General features: G+C 52.1%; 1 protein-coding gene across 3 annotated transcripts in view; it reads left to right on the forward strand.

Annotated features, from left to right (window-relative positions):
• Positions 1–14,310, forward strand: part of LOC133356436 (helicase ARIP4-like) — a 92,171-nt gene extending 77,861 nt beyond the window's left edge. For 2 of the 3 annotated variants that reach the window (XM_061573965.1, XM_061573966.1), the window contains exons 21-23: positions 1,834–1,923; positions 6,042–6,122; positions 6,981–14,310. In XM_061573965.1, coding sequence (XP_061429949.1) covers positions 1,834–1,923; positions 6,042–6,122; positions 6,981–7,810 — 1,001 coding nt within the window. In that variant the 3' untranslated portion in view covers positions 7,811–14,310. The remainder of the gene's footprint in view (positions 1–1,833; positions 1,924–6,041; positions 6,123–6,980) is intronic. The other variant, XM_061573967.1, reaches the window with a different exon arrangement.
• The last annotated feature ends 1,173 nt before the right edge of the window (positions 14,311–15,483 follow it).

Genomic DNA, 15,483 nt, shown 5'->3' on the forward strand with positions numbered 1-15,483 from the left:
TAGCATTTCTGGGAATCTTTCAGCTTTTTTAGCGATTTAAAAATACTTGGGTAGAAATGGTGAGGAAGACTCATGAGGATTTTCTTACTGGGGGTCTGCTCAGTTGAGCGTTGCCCTTCCATCCGCTCGTGTATTTTTTTCCAAGGTCAAAAATAAAAATTAGCGCAAAAAATGTATTGAAAAGATTAAAAATCCAATCCTCCTGACAAAGTGTTCAGGATGTTGAGTGAGGATTCCCCGGATTTAAACATTCCGGATTGGTTATCATCCAGACAGGCACCATGGCCCATTCTGTGCCGTAGAGTAGATCTCGCGTTCCAGATCAGAATCAGAATCTGTATTTTTACTGCAGGATACATCCGATAAGCTATGAAGCTCTTTTATAGAACGTTACAACAAACACAATACAAAAACACAATAGTAATGCAAAGCCACAGTGTTGCACATTTCTAAATCGGCATCCATATATTATCTATTCAGATAAAAACAGTGCCTATAATGGAGTGAGTGGGAAATAATTTGATTGTCGTTCTTGTGTCAGAGAAAAACCCCTGCATTCGCATACAAAACTGTTCCCAGAAATGCTTTTGGCAAAACGTCATAAAATGCAGAACTCTGAGTAAATACGGGATAGAGAAAACAGGCTCTCGCTGGGCCCTGTGAACCCCCCCCCCCTCCCGGCGGCAGCACAGCCTCGGCCTGGCACTGGCATGAGAAGAAGGCGACGTGAGAGGGAAGCTGTGAGGCTTGTGTGTTGGTTCCCCCTACGGGAGAGAGAGCTCGTGGCCTAGCCCCCCCGTCCCACCCCAGCGGTCGTCTCCACTCGGCTCCAACTGACCGCTCCTGTCCGAGAACACCTTTACATCCAGAATTTGGGGCTTTAAATTTCGATTTAAAGCTTTCGTGACTGCAGGGATTCATCTTCTTGGTTCTTTCGGTAAAGTCACGTAGAAGGGAAGTAATAAAATAATAAAAATAATAATAATAATAAAAAGGGAAGTAATAAAATAATAAAAATAATAATAATAATAAAAAAGGAAGTAATAAAATAATAAAAATAAAACATAAAACATAATATTTTATTTTTATTATTACTTCCCTTCTACGTGACTTTACCGAAAGAACCAAGAAGATGAAATTGGGGCTTGTCATCAGCGCAGAGCCACGCGCTCACAATCAGTCGACTCTATTTTCATATAAGCGCTTTAGAGTATTTGGCTGCTGTAAAATTTCCACGTGATGGTAAGCCACTTCGTTGAGCTATCATTTGTGGCCACGTCACTTCTGAAAAAGAGGCATATAGTTCAGTGGGCCTTACCTGGTCAAATGAAAATAATAGTTTAGTTCATGGTTTAGATTATCGAGAGGCACAGAATGTGCCGATCAGTCCAGTCATCGTTTACTGTGCTGAGATCACCACACAATGGTGGGAGCCTGAGATTTGAACCTGGCTCTCGTGGGTCCCTTCCTGAAGCAGATAGTAGCAGCCGTCTGAGCCATCTACCCTCTGCCCCCAACATTGCCTTGCCGCTTAATTCTCGCCACGGCCGTAACACCTAAACCCGCCCCCCCCTTCACAGGCCTAAGCTACGGGGTAACGGCTGAATTCGTGTTGAAAAATACGTTGCCACACAAAGTGTAATTCTGCTTCTCTCGATGCTGCCACGGTTACCATGATGGCGCTAGCCACCGATGGGTGAATTTGGCCGCAGCCTCTCCCTCTCTCTGGCCGCCTGTGTTTTTTGCCTCAGCAGCAGCAGTCTATTGGGCCCAGGCTCATCTTTATCAGATGTTGCAAAGTGTGAACGATGTGTGCTTTTTTATTTTCATCAGATATTGTGGTTCCTGGATCACACACATCCACCAATACACAAGCCAAGATCTCGGCGGGGGAGAACATTTTCGTCATCCAGGGGAACAGGGGTAACTGACGACGTCTAGCGCGCACCCCACACTGGTCCGCGGCACGCCCGCCGCAGAGGCAGCCCTTCCCCGCCGCACCGTTCTCCTCGAGCCACGTGGAAGCCCGTGGAGATTCTCTGCCATTAGAATTATTGACCAGAATTTTTCCATAGCAGCAAAGTGCCGTGATATGGAGCTTGTTGCCACGGTTCGAAGTTTCTAAAAGTACCCGCGGAACATCCGATTGGGTTTACGCAACGCAGCATCATCGCCCCCCCCCCCCTACTGTTAAACCACTGTGGGCTGTGTCTGAAACACAGCGGCGCCTTCCTCCGTCATGATTGCCTTGTGCTCTCGGAATGGCGCGAATATCAAAATGTGCTCATGACTGATCTCATGAAAGGCGTCCGGGGTGCCGTTTGACACGTGGCACACACTACTGGCAACTAAATTGATAACTTAATTGCCAAGGAAAATCTGCCTCCACGCAGTTGCTGTCGACAGTCTTATTTTTTTTATTTACTGAAACTTTGTTTGCCAAGATGTTAACTACCTCTCCCTGGTATAGAGGATGTAGTGTGTTCGATCCCGACCCTGACGCCTGCTGTGTATATTTGGAGTTTGCATGTTTTCTCTGCCCGTGGTCACGTGGATTTTTTTCCGGGTCCTCAGGTTTTTCCGTCCACATGAGAGAATAAACACGTTGGGAGTATTTGGCGGCTGTATATTCCCATGTGATGATAAGCCACTTCGTTGACCTATCATTTGTGACCAAGTAGCTTATGAAAAAGAGCTGTATAGCAGCTCAGTGGGCCTTACCTGGTAAAATAAAAAAAATAAGTTAGACCTTTGGGAACAAAACCAGGACCCTGGCACACAGTGACCACACCCTGGGCCCTATGTTGGTCGCTGAGTGCGCTCACGTGCCTCTGGTTCCTGCTGCCACCCATCGGTTTCTGTAGATGCTCATCAGGGTTATCCTGCCTCCTCCGAGAGGCTTACGTTCAAAATTCTGACGTCGTCAGCAAGAGAAGGGCCATTGTCGCGGCCCACATGTCAAATTTGAACAATTGCCTGCAACGAAACATCTCAAAAACAACTGTAACTAATGTTTGCCACATTCCTCTTGCACTGAATCTCAATGGGCTGCCATGTTGCTCAAATTAAACTCATCGATCGCTGCCTTCGTGCCATTTTAGACTGTTCAATTTCTCACTCGGCGCAGATTTGTGTTGCTTGAAGCTTGTGTGTGTGAGAGAGAGACGTGGCCCTGGGCGCTTCACAGCAGTTTACCGAGTTTCTCAACCCAGACTCTGAATGTTATTCATGCGAGCTCCTGTCAAGGGTCACCCCTTGATTCTAATTGCTTCCCGAAGCACGCTCTTGGATCCCAGGTGGGAGAGGCACCACTGGGGGCCCTGCGTGGCCCCCATTGATTGGGGCTCTCTTGGGGTTTGGCTGCGCAGGGATTTGTGGGGGGACGGGGGGAACCTCCGTGAAGGGGGGGGGGCCTTGCTGAAACTTGCTCCTGCGAGCCTCTTGACTTGAGAGTTCTTATTAAGTTCTTTGGGGCTGCTGTGGGGTGATTTATTGCAGTTGGGGCCGACGGTTATTTGCATGTTCGGTTTGTCGCTTGATGCAAACTCGAATATAGTTGATAGGAGAAATTGTGATGCAACCGTCATGAGCATCAGGTACTGGATCTCTCTACAAGAAAGTCCCAGGGTGCTGTGATACTTTATGTTATTTTATTTGTTACGTATTTTACTAATTAATATATATTTATACGTATATACCATGGATATTTACGCATTTTATTTCTTCCATGCAGAGATAGAAAGGAATCCCCCAGCTATGAGTTGCCGCATTATGCGTTGTTTCACATATACGTTGCTGACGAATTAGGAAATGAGTTTACCGTTTCGCATATGGGTTCTTTAACAAAAAAGAGTGCATATTCTTGCGCATAAAAAACTTGAAACGCACCCAGCGAAAACAAACTATTTTGCGATGTGATACTGACGTGTACATGCACCCAGGGGAAGGCATCCCTGACCCGTGGCACGCGCCATACGCGCACAACACAGAGTATTGCGTCGCAAAATAGCTGGACTCAACATTGTGGAGGAGTCGGACAACGTGGTTGAGTTGCTGTCAAGTGAGGATCTGATGCAACTGGAACAACGAAGCAGAACAATTTTGTCCAGCCGTCTTTGGACATTTTTTTTCAACGTTCTGCAATCAAGCTGGACGGTCCGGAGAAGAGCCCGGCAGAGAGGCAGCCTCCTCTGGTGAACCTTCCTGTGGCTCCAGCTTCATCGTCAGATGAAGAAGAAGGGGAAGGCGATCCTGCCCCTTCGTCTGCATCACTCCACCAATGCTCACCCCAAGAGGCCTCGGATCAGCAAACTTTGAAGCCATCTTTGATAAGTTGTATCTAACTGTATTTATTTAAAATGTATGTCCACAAATAATCATATACATTTTTTACACTTCATGTATGTGCGTTGAATTTTTTTTGCACCCTATTTAGCCATCCGTGCTATTTAGTCACACTTTTTTACCAGGAAATGTCGATGAGGAAAGCAACTCCTGATTTAACATTATGTCATTGGGGAAATTGGAGTTTTCTTTAAGCAATTTCGAGTGAAGTCACATTTCCAAGGAATGCAACATCCCTTACGTAATAAGAAGGGGACTCCTGAAATGGAAAAGATTGCCGTCAGAGTATTTAGTGCCAACACCCAGGGTGGGAGCAAGGAAACTACTCATGGCATGGCGATGGTAAACACAAAACGGACCGGATATCACGAAGAAGCAACGTGGACTGGAGAAGCTCAAGTCAGAGAGAGCGAGAGAGGAGTGGAACCCGTGCATCCACAGCAAGGAAACCGCACAGCATCGAAGGAGAGCCATTTAGTACCGGCAGAGCTTCGGTGCATAATGTCATTGACATTGTGCACCGAAGCTCTGCCGGTGCTAAATGTGCGCACTGCTGTCACCAACGTGACCGGAGGAGCGGCTATGGCAGCAGTAGAACGCAAGAGGAGGGCCTGCAATTAGAGTGCTGCAGAAGTGGGCGTGCGATGAACGTCACTTGCATAAGAGGCGGGGGCGGCGACGGCGGCCCTTGTATCTCAGTGCAGCCACCTGCGGCTTGCCTCTAGGGGAGCCTGAGTAGCTTGGGTTCGCAGGAGAGCGGCATGGCAATTTAGCCCCAAGGGCTACAAAACGGTACAGCATTTTTAAACTTCGGTCAAGAATATGAACGGAAGGTGTTGAAGTGGGGCGACCGTGGAAATGTGGACAAACAGACTCTGCAAATAATCGCAATGTTGCTCGACAGAGATGTGCCAATTTATTCAGGGAATTCAAAACAATGACACCCCAGGACAGTAAATACGGTGGCGTGAACGCAAATTATATCCGTGACGGTCCTTGCTGAAGATATCACAGCTAAAATTTCAGACGACAGCAACGATGGTCGGAGATATCACCTGCCACATCCTGCTGCAGCAAGGGATGGTAACATGACTACAAAGCCAAAGATTGCGTTTGGAGGATGTCCCATTCTCGAATTGGCTGTTTACTTACAGGAACCGACTCACCAAAAAGGACCATTTTCAGTGTGCTGACAAGGTTCAAACAGGATAAAATAGCTTTCATGGCATGCATCACGAAAGCTTTCCTTACGTTGATGGGGTAAATGCCATTATCGAGGTCTGCTGGCCACGATGAGAGGGCTTCAGGGGAGAGAGTTTTATGTAGCTTTGCTACACTTCCATTGAAGGAGCGCAGACTACATTGCGTCCACTTAATGGTTCATCGTTTGGTTTGCCTGGCCGCAAACCCACCACTTTGGCTTGTTTTTAATATTTTGTTAGTGAAGGAAATCTGCGCATCGGCCTGTTGCTGCTCTGATCGGTTGCTGGTTCCCACCAGTGTCTTTGAGGAGGAATGTCAGAGCCAGGGAGTGCAATAATTGGGGCTCGAATGACTGAGAAGCACTCCCAAAGCAAGGAGATTGATTAGGGGTCTTGCGGCAGCACTTGCTGTGAATGCCTCTCAATGGCCGCGCTGTTTAGCAAGGGTGCCGGGCACAACCCCGATATCTAACCAGGACCCGCGTTTTCCCACAGGGGTCTACATCCGCACCAACGACGGCAAGATCTTTGCCGTCAGGTCCGGACCCAAGCATCCCGGACGCACCGCCCCTGGAGGTCACTGCACGCCCCATTCACTCTCGCACATCCAGGGCTGGGGCTGTGCAGGTGGAGAGGGATAGAGGTGGCGAGGGATCGAGGTGGAGAGGGCTGAGCAGGAGGAGTGGGCTGAACAGGCTTTTTGTATCTGTTTGCGTGTTTTCCTGCCCTGGGTTTTTGTCACGTGGAGTTTCCCTGTTTCCTTGACCCTAAGTGTCCTGGGTAGATGGGCGAGCAGTAGTCTTGGGCACTTGCCACCTCTAGAGTCCCCGAGCCTGTGCCACATCCTACGGTGCAGGATGTGGCTCGTCCTATCCCAAGCAGCTTCTGTTTGGCCAGATAGATGGGGCTAAATGTCGTGGCACGTGCTGGAAAAGAGATGGATGTACGTGGTACAGAAGGATGTGAAGCTGACCTGGCACTAGCAATATGTGCCCTTCAAAAACAACGGAGGGCAGAGGAGCTACGTTCACGACAACGAGCGGAGCGCCGGGCGGCTAAAACGTAGAGAGTTGGCACAGTGGGGAGCACAGTCGGTGCATCTGTCAGTCATCTCAGTGAACCCATGGCACCTGGGTCTGTTCCATGACCTGCCAGTGGGCATTCGACACGTCACATGACCTAAAAGTGCACGTGGCCTGGCACAGGCGCCGTGGTGACATCATCGCCACTTAGTGGTGAACAGCGGTTGTTGTTGCTGCTACTCACAGGCTGTGGTACATGCAGGTTGTGGTTCTCATAGGCCGTGATGCTCGCAGGTTGTGACACTTCTAAGCCGTGACACTCGCAGGCCATGCAACTCACAGGCCATGGCACTCGTGGGCTGTGGCCCTTTCAGGCCATGTGCTGATGGCTCTCTCGCTCTCCTGTGTGCAGGCGAGGTCGTGCCAGTGCCGCACTCTTCCTCACAGCCGTGGGGCGCCGCCGCGTCTGCGCTGGGCTTGATGGACGCGCCGATGCATTGTGGACCAGACTCCCACGAGCTCCCGGCTGCCCCCGCGCTCGCCCACACTCAGCAGCCCTTGCCCGGCGATGGCGGTGGAGGAGGAGGAGAGCAGGGCTCCGAGGAGAAAGGGCAGCTGGACAGGCGTGGGGACGGCGCCCTGGCGGAACGCCTGCGCAGGGACGGCGGGCACAGCACGGAGCTCAACGGATGCGCGGAGAAGGAGAAGCAGGACGGGGAGGAGGAGGCACGGACACGCAACGGCCTGGCTCTCTCCCCACCCGGGCCCTCGTCGGCCACGTCGGGGCTCCCCGAGCCGCTGGGCGTGGCGCCGCTCGCCCCGCTGGGACGCCCGCTGTGTGTGGGGCCCACGCTTTACCCCTACCAGCAGGTGTACGGAGACCCCCGCCTCTACAGCGGGGGGGGCGGATACTTCCTGCCGCCGTCGACGAACCCCGCGGCGGGGGGCGCAGCATCACACGTGTCCTCACCGCAGGCCGCCCTGCCGCCCGGCTCGCCCTTCTCGTCCTCGACGCTCGCGCAGACCCTGCTGAGGGACCAAGGCCTCCGCGAGCACGGCCTCCTGCCCTCGCTGACGCTGCCGGCGCCGTCGCTGCTGCCGGCGACGGATCTGTCGTTCCTGCGTGGCCCCGGGGCCGCCTTCCCCGCGCTGGCACCGCAGCCGCCCCCGGGGGGCCTCCCCCGGGCCGGGGCGCAGGCGGCAGGAGAGCAGATTGTCATCAGCTCCGACGACAGCGACTGACGAGGCCACGGCGGTGTAAACGAAACGACGGGGGTGGGGTGTGGATGGGAACGTCCACCCTCCCACCCCCGCGCGCGCCCACCGGGCCCCAGTGGTCGGGTCTGGGCAGTGGAGTTGCTTCTTGACTACTGACCTGTGACGTCGCTCCGACAGCATCCTCTATATACTGTATTGTACATATATGTATATGTGTACGCACGTGTGTTCGTGTATATATAAGTATGGATACATCGGACAGGCGGGGACGGGGGGAGGCTGGGGGGGGAGGCGGGAGGGGGGGGCCCATCAGTCGTTTGTTTCTGGGAGCCCCAAAATGCCCGAGTCCGCTCTCCAGCTCCGATCCAGTTCATCTGAAACCTGAATCCCCCCACCCCTCCCCTTCACCCTGGCTCTTTTTTACTCCTTGGTGCAGGTCCAAGCCTCCTTTTCACTCCCATTCCTAACTCCCCAGGGTCCTCGCGGTCCTATCCATCGGGGGGGGGGGGGGGGGGCCCTGCGATGCCGGTCAGTTACGATTTTTTTTTTCTTCAAAGCGTGTGGGCGGCCCGCAACGCGTCGGCACAATGTAAGATAATTAGCGAGCGGGCGACACACTCGCATGCCGAGCCCTGCGGATTGAGCAATAGTGGCCGCTTTCTCTTGGAGCCTGAGCACCCCCCCCGCCCCCCCACCGGGTGAGCCGAGGTCACCACCTCGAGCCGAGTCCTGGGGTCCCACTCTCTCTCTCGTGTCTCGTAGTCTCAGTGTGCAGGGGAGGCATGTGTAACGCATAGACGACGGCGATTGGCTGTGGGAGGGAGAAGCAACAGAAATGGCAACGCCCTTCGGTGGTGAAAAGCAGAGCAATGGGACCGCGTGAAATCGCTCCGCATAGAGCAAAGTGACGAGCCGAACGTACGTACGCACGTCGAACTTCTTTCATACCGTACGTAGCCAACCGTGCTGTTCGGAGGTGTGGGGCGAAGGACAACAAACTAAACAAATATCAGTTTCTAAAGAGTTGAATCCAAACCAAATGTAGAGGGTGAGCAGATGTTTCAGACAACGCATGCATTACATTGGTGCAAGGGGTAGCAATGTTAATGTGCTAATGGGGTGAGTAGTGTTTCGTTGTGCGATGCTCTTTTGTTGGGATTTCTATTAAATCTACGCCTCTTAACTTGCCACGTTGGATATCGTGAGGTAGTTAATGTTCTGAGTTCACAGCGAATGCAGCTTCGCTTAGTTTCCATCCGTGTTCGTTCTGTCGAGGGCACCGCCACCACCTCATGCGTCCGACGTTACTTCGTTGTCTCGGCTGCCGAGGCCAACCGGCTCCACACGCCTCGCTCCGTCGTGTCCTGTGTAGCCAGCAGCATTGACGTCTTTTGGAGTGATCACAATTTACATAAAGTGTATAATCGTTTTGTATTTATTTATTATGCTTTTACTTTTTTTTCTAAACTTTTTTTTAGGAATGTGAAGCCGAATTTGCAGCGTTGAAGGTGGTGCCGGTGGTAGGCACCCCCCCCTCTGCCCTGCGCAGTCCGTTGCGCAGTCCGGGACCCGTTTAGATTTCCGCCACGCTGATGAGCAACACGACCCAGGCCAGTCCTCACCCCGCAGCACACCGAGCCCCGGAGAGGTCGTCGCTGATACCGTGGGGACGACAGATTTGTGTTTTTCCTTGATCGTTTGTTCTTGGCAGGAGGCTTGGGCTGCCTCGGTGCGTAAACCACCAAACCCGACCCTGCTGTGTGTGCCCATCTTGCCCTTTTCTTTCCATCTGTGTCGGCGTCAGTTTAACTCGTAGTAGTGGTAGTAGTCGTAGGAAGCTTTCGTGACCAATAATGTCGATAAAGGTTTTTTTTGGGGTTAGGTCTTGTAAGTATCGATGTGTCGTTAAACCCCTGCCACCACCGGACACGGCCAATGAGTAAGGCTTTGTCACGTTAACAAAATGTGCCAGCTAGTTACTAGTTCAGCACACTGGTTGTGTGTCGGAGAGTGAACCCACAACATTCACATTTCGCCGGTAATTACAACAACCAGCCTAATTTATATTTACGTAATCCGACCCAAATAAAAACCCCCTCTCTAATGGCTATATCAGTGTCCCTCAAGATGTTCTCAGAACACCGAGATTGGCTCGTTGGGTTGGGTTCCTGCTAGCGCACGGGAAAGCGCAGCGTTGTGCAGTGTTGTGCAGCGTGGTGCAGCGTGGCGGAGCCTGGCGCAGTGTGTGACCATCGGTGCCTGTTGGTGCCCATCGTTCAGCCGGTGATGTCGCTGTCACAGCGGGGCTCTTCCGGAAAGCAGAGAGGTTCAGTTGTTTGGCGGTGCACGGTGGCCCCTGGCTCCCCCTGCTTGCCCACACCCTCATCCCCCCTAGCTGCACCACCCACCATGCCACCAGTCCTGCCCTCTGCGCCTCGTGATCTCGCGCCTAGCGAGCGCGTGTCTCCACGCGCTACAAGTAACCTATTCATTTTTTTAAAAGCATGAGATGGAGCCCCAAGACCTAAACACACAACCGAGTGTTTCCTGTCCTCCCGCTTTCTCGCATTCTCACACACTACCTAGCTAGCTATCCCAGCGTAATGCTCACGTTACGTTTCCGCGTGGTGCCCACAACAACGCCGTCTTGAGCGTTGCCCACGTGGAGTCGAAATGATTAAACGAGGTTACTCCCGTGACGACGTCCGTTTTTCCCCTGCCTGGGAGTCCAGGGAGGGCGTAGACTCGTGCTCCGATTGTCCCTAGGTCTGTCCTCTCTTGTAAGCGGGATAGGAAATTTCCTACAGCTAAATTTGGCACGGCCGAGAGATGCTTGTCCTGTTGCCGTAGGGCGGCGACGGGGGAATGCGGCCTCCGAGGTCAGAATCGTGGCCCAGCCCGCGATCTGCATCACCTGCCTAGAGGCCTCCTCCCAAGGGCCCATTCCATCCAGAGCGATGGAAACCTAGGACAGAGCCTCCAGTGTCCCATTGGAGTTCATATCCTGGGCAGCGACCTGGCAGGCATTATGGGGTGGATGGTCTGGGCCTCACAGTATGCCTCCTTTGGCAGGGTGGTCCCGTCGACATCTGTATAGGAAGTGGCTTGTCCCCCCCTCCAAGGTGCCAGCTATGGTACTATTTGCTTATGTTGTAATAAATACCAACATCATTAGGCGGGCGGTGACGGAGATCGTCTACAAATTAGTTTGTGATTAAAAACGTGCTTTTTGATAGTGCTGCCCACTAGACTCGCCCATCCGTCCCTGTGACCAGCTGCTCTGATTGAGAGTTTGTTGTTTGTATCTCCTTCCACGGTCCATTGCCCCTCGTGTTCACTATTTTTAAATCCGAGTTGGGGGAGTCGGCATGATGCTTCTTCACGCCTCTCCTTCCCCTCCCCAATCTGACTTATGTTCGTGGAGATGGTGTTGGTCCCGCTCGTGAGAAGGGAGAGTGGTGGGCGCAAGGGCACCGCATGCCCACCGCGATTAAATCTCTTGTGTTCTGGAGTAGCAGTATAGGAATCGCTCCTGGTGTCGTTCCAGTATCGTCCAGTGGCTGGTGATCGTCGACGATCAGTTTAACACGTAGAAGGCTTTTGCGACCGATATTATCCATGACAGAGGTTTTTTTTGGATTAGATCGTGTACATATGGATGTGTAGTTAAACCCACCACAATCCAACAGCCTATTATTAGTAAAGTCTGTCACGTAAGTAAAACGTGCCAATTAGTTACTAGTTCAGCACTAGCTGGTGTGTTTGAGAGTAAACCCCACGACATTTACAGTTCGAGTACCGTGACGTTTCGCCGGTAATTATAACCAGCCTCATCAGGCGGCAGCCACCTGAGGGTTTATTCTCCATCACACCGGTGTGCTGAGCTAGTAACTAATTGGCACGTTTTATTGTACATGACGAACCTTATGAATTGGCTGTGTCGGGTGGTGGCGGGTTTAACGGCACATTTATATATTTCCGCAATGTAACCCAAAAAAACCCTCTTATGTATCGACAAGTCTCTGCTGAAGGCACAAAACCTCATTGTTAATAAGTCGGCCAAATGCACATATCAGGTTTTCACGGATGGCGTGACCTGAAAGTTTCTGATCCATTTTTAGTCTGGCATTGCGAACGTGTAGACAAGAAGCACAGCCCCTGACCTTTGTCAAGGGATCAGTTTTTTTAAACTTTTAACTTAGAACTTTGTCACAAAAAATGTTCATTTCAAAGACTCAGGATTGGGAGAAAGCTTGTGGGTCAGGCTTTAAATTCTGGGCCCGCGCTTGAGGTCAATCTAGGCCCTCGTGTGTGCAGTCTGCTGCTCTCAGCCTAGTCCCCAGTGACTACATGGGAATCCGAGAGGAATGGTTTTGTAATTTTTAATGGCCTGTAACCGGAAGGTTATTTTTATTTGGCACGGATGCAACGAACAACTCTTCTGCACAGCTGGAGGGAGCAGTCTAGTGGCTGTGTAAGATCATTCTTGAAGGATGCCGAGACGGGATTCGGATGCAACATCTGAGTATCCATAAGACGCGTGGGCCGAAGTGTCATTGTCTCGAGGCTGACGATCCAATTGCGATGTAATTGGACGTCTGAAAGTGTCATGCAGCTCGTGCGAGTGTAGAGTGGTGCTCACCCTTCCCCCGTTGGCAGTGGTGGACGCTTTGTTGGTGGAATAGCCGCTATGCATGAGCCGTCGGGTAGGGACCCGCATGGGCAATGCACCGAGCTGATCCGTCCCTGGGGCATTTGTGCTGACAACTTTGCGTGGTGGGGCGCACTTGAGAGTGTGCCCTGGCCGGATTGGATACAATCATGGTTGTGTGAGGTTTAATATAACGGCTTCCTGCTGCGGAAACAAATGCCACCCAGTGCCACCGAGGCCACGATCTCTGTGATGGGGACTCAGAGGCGCCCTTAGAATACCGACTTCCCAAGCAGAGTACAGCGCGTACGCCTGAGAATCGCATTCATGTGGGGTGGTGGTGGTGGTGGAGGGGGGCGCGGGTGGCTCTATCCCTATGAAGGAGTCAACCTGGCTTTGCTGTGAGAAGTGGCACGGAAGGACACATCCCCGAGATGGTTCCTTGAAAGTGTACACGCTGCGTTGGGCCAGTGTTAGCCCAACCTCACTGTGGGAACTGATGTGGCAACAGGCTTTTGGGATGGTCGTCGCTCCAACGCCAACTTTCGCCATTAGCGCTACGAACGTTGGAGGTAGAACCTCAGAACTGATGGGAAGAATTCACGAAGCCAACGCTTCAGCTCAGGAGAGAGAGGGTGGAGGATTACGGTGTGGGTTTGGAAGAGGGAAAGAGAGCGAGAGGGAGATGGGGGGGGGGAGAAGGGGAACACGGCCATGAGACCCCACGCAGCCGCCACAGTGACAAGTTGGGCTCGAAGCTTTTGGGTCGACTTTGGCCCGAGACGGTTGAAACGCTTTGATGGGCCTCGGAGAGTTTGGCGAGTGGTAGATGCCAACGCCCGTGGTTCCTCGGACCTGGAGAGGACACGGTGAAGGTGGTATTCCCGTGCTGCTGCTGCTTCCCCCTACCACCACCACAGCTGAGATGTCTCAACTGTAACCAATGCGTTAAACGCAGCTCCTTTCGGTTTTGTGCTGGCAAGTTGTTCCGTAGAAATATGTACTTTGGTGGTTCTTATTCATGATAGGCTCCCAAAACAGACTTTGTGACCCTAACCCAAAACCATATCATAAGTAAATAACCCCAAACTCGGACCTTTCATCCCTACAAGTGGCCTGATGTCATAGACTCCTGTAGGGTAATAATCGTGACCAAAAGTTCAACACTGGACCTCGCCCCAAACTTTGTACCTCTTGAAACAAAGTCAAACGACACAGTCAGTGAATCCTCTTCATCCTCAATGGGACATGAGGCCGCAATAACTTCCCTCCACTTCTTCCCGTCCTTGGCAACACGTTGAGCCTCGCCCCAAGAGAGGTTGATCGCTGGCAACTCGTCCATCATGGTCATGCGCCTGGTGGTCTCGGGTCTCCCAGGTTTCCTTTTGCCCAGCGGTATCCATCTCAGGGCAATTTTTTGGTGTACGGTCCCCTAGTCCATTCTGAGAACACGACCGATCCATCAAACGACGCGGAGTTGGAGGTTATGTCGGCTCACTTGCACGCGATGGGGCGGAACCATTTGCAATCATAAGCCAGTGATTGAAAACTCCACCTTCACATTCATGGGCCTTTTTTTTTACGAGCAGATGCCCATTGGACACTTTCCACAAACTGTTACTCATCTTTCAATCACGGGTGGACGATGGGCCCAGGTCAAAACTTGTCCAGGATTTAGATTCACACGGCGGTTTACAATTCGGGTGCATTCACCACAATGTCGCCAGCCCTGATTTCTACTGCAGATCTTAAACTCCTAACTTTGTGACGTTAACCGCAGTCGTACGACATTTAAAGACGAACCTCGGCACCGAGGGTATTGGCTCTGTCATCTTCATTGGCCGACCCAAGTAAACGCGCGTTGTTGACAAGATCGATTGTGTCGCCTAAACTTCTTGGATTGATTGATGTTCGTTGCTGCCGTGTGCGTCTTGGAAGCCAGTGGGGCCCATGTCGACATTTACAATGTTAACACTTGTGCAGTTCCTTTTGAGCCCGGTGGCCTGCATAAGACTGAGGACTCTTCCGCATACAATGCTGCACATCCTTGTGTGCAAAGTGAAATCTGCTTCCTGGCTGACGGTCACGTCTCTGTTGTGGCGAGTTATTTCACTGTTTCCAGATTTTAGTTCCAGTTGACTTTAGGCTTTAGGTGGGGAAGATCGTCGCCCATAAACTCCAGAGAGAGAGAGAGAGAGACACCTCGAATACAAACGTTGGGCAGCCCCCCCCCCCGTGTCTAAATCGCCCCCTCCTATCATCAAAATGAACTATAAAACACCAAACGGCGCGAGTCTAAAGTGACGGCAAGTTTCGAGTGAACACGTTTGCTGCCAGCGCCCCTGAGAAGCCGCGCGAGGTTAATGGTAACCCCCCCCCCCCCCCCCCCCCCGGGAATCAGCTGCCCAGCGGCCCTTCACTGACATGAATAGAATAATAACAAGAATGTTTCGTTTTTTCCGTATCTCTCGTCGTCCACGCAAATTGCATCTCGCAATTGACCAACGAACCACACGGGGCAAGCAAGGAGTCAGCCAGGTGGTGAGCAGCCGGTGCTACCAAAAAAAAATTTCCCCGAACTCTGCGGTCCTTTATGTATCGAAATGTTTCCCTTTATTAACGCGCGTGTGTTTATTGGGAAGAAAGCCTGTATGCGTGAGGTAAGCGCCCACCCTCTGCAAAAGGGAAGATAGTCCACACATTTCCGTCTGGGACATTCACGTGAAGGGAAGTATGAACACGCGCGCACGGTGATCCGCCAAACCATCGCTACCTCCGCAGTGCTGGATCACACAGGCCACGTGTGTAGCCGCCGCTTCCCGGCCGTGTCGCTCATAGCACGAGACCGGCAAAATGAACGGGGGGAGGGGGACGTTGGTGAATCCAAAAAGCAATGACAGCGGAGATTGGCATCGAGCAGGTGAGGGGGAGGGTTTGTGCGGGCTGCGGTGGAGTGCCCGCGCGGTGCCCGGGGTGAAAGGGCGTCGTTCGCCCTACTTCGTGGACCAAGGGAGACTCATCTTTTCGCGCAGAGGTCCCTGGCGGA

This window comes from Lethenteron reissneri, chromosome 54, assembly GCF_015708825.2.
Source record: "Lethenteron reissneri isolate LAM-NWPU_2019-01 chromosome 54, ASM1570882v1, whole genome shotgun sequence".
Lineage (NCBI taxonomy): Eukaryota > Metazoa > Chordata > Hyperoartia > Petromyzontiformes > Petromyzontidae > Lethenteron > Lethenteron reissneri.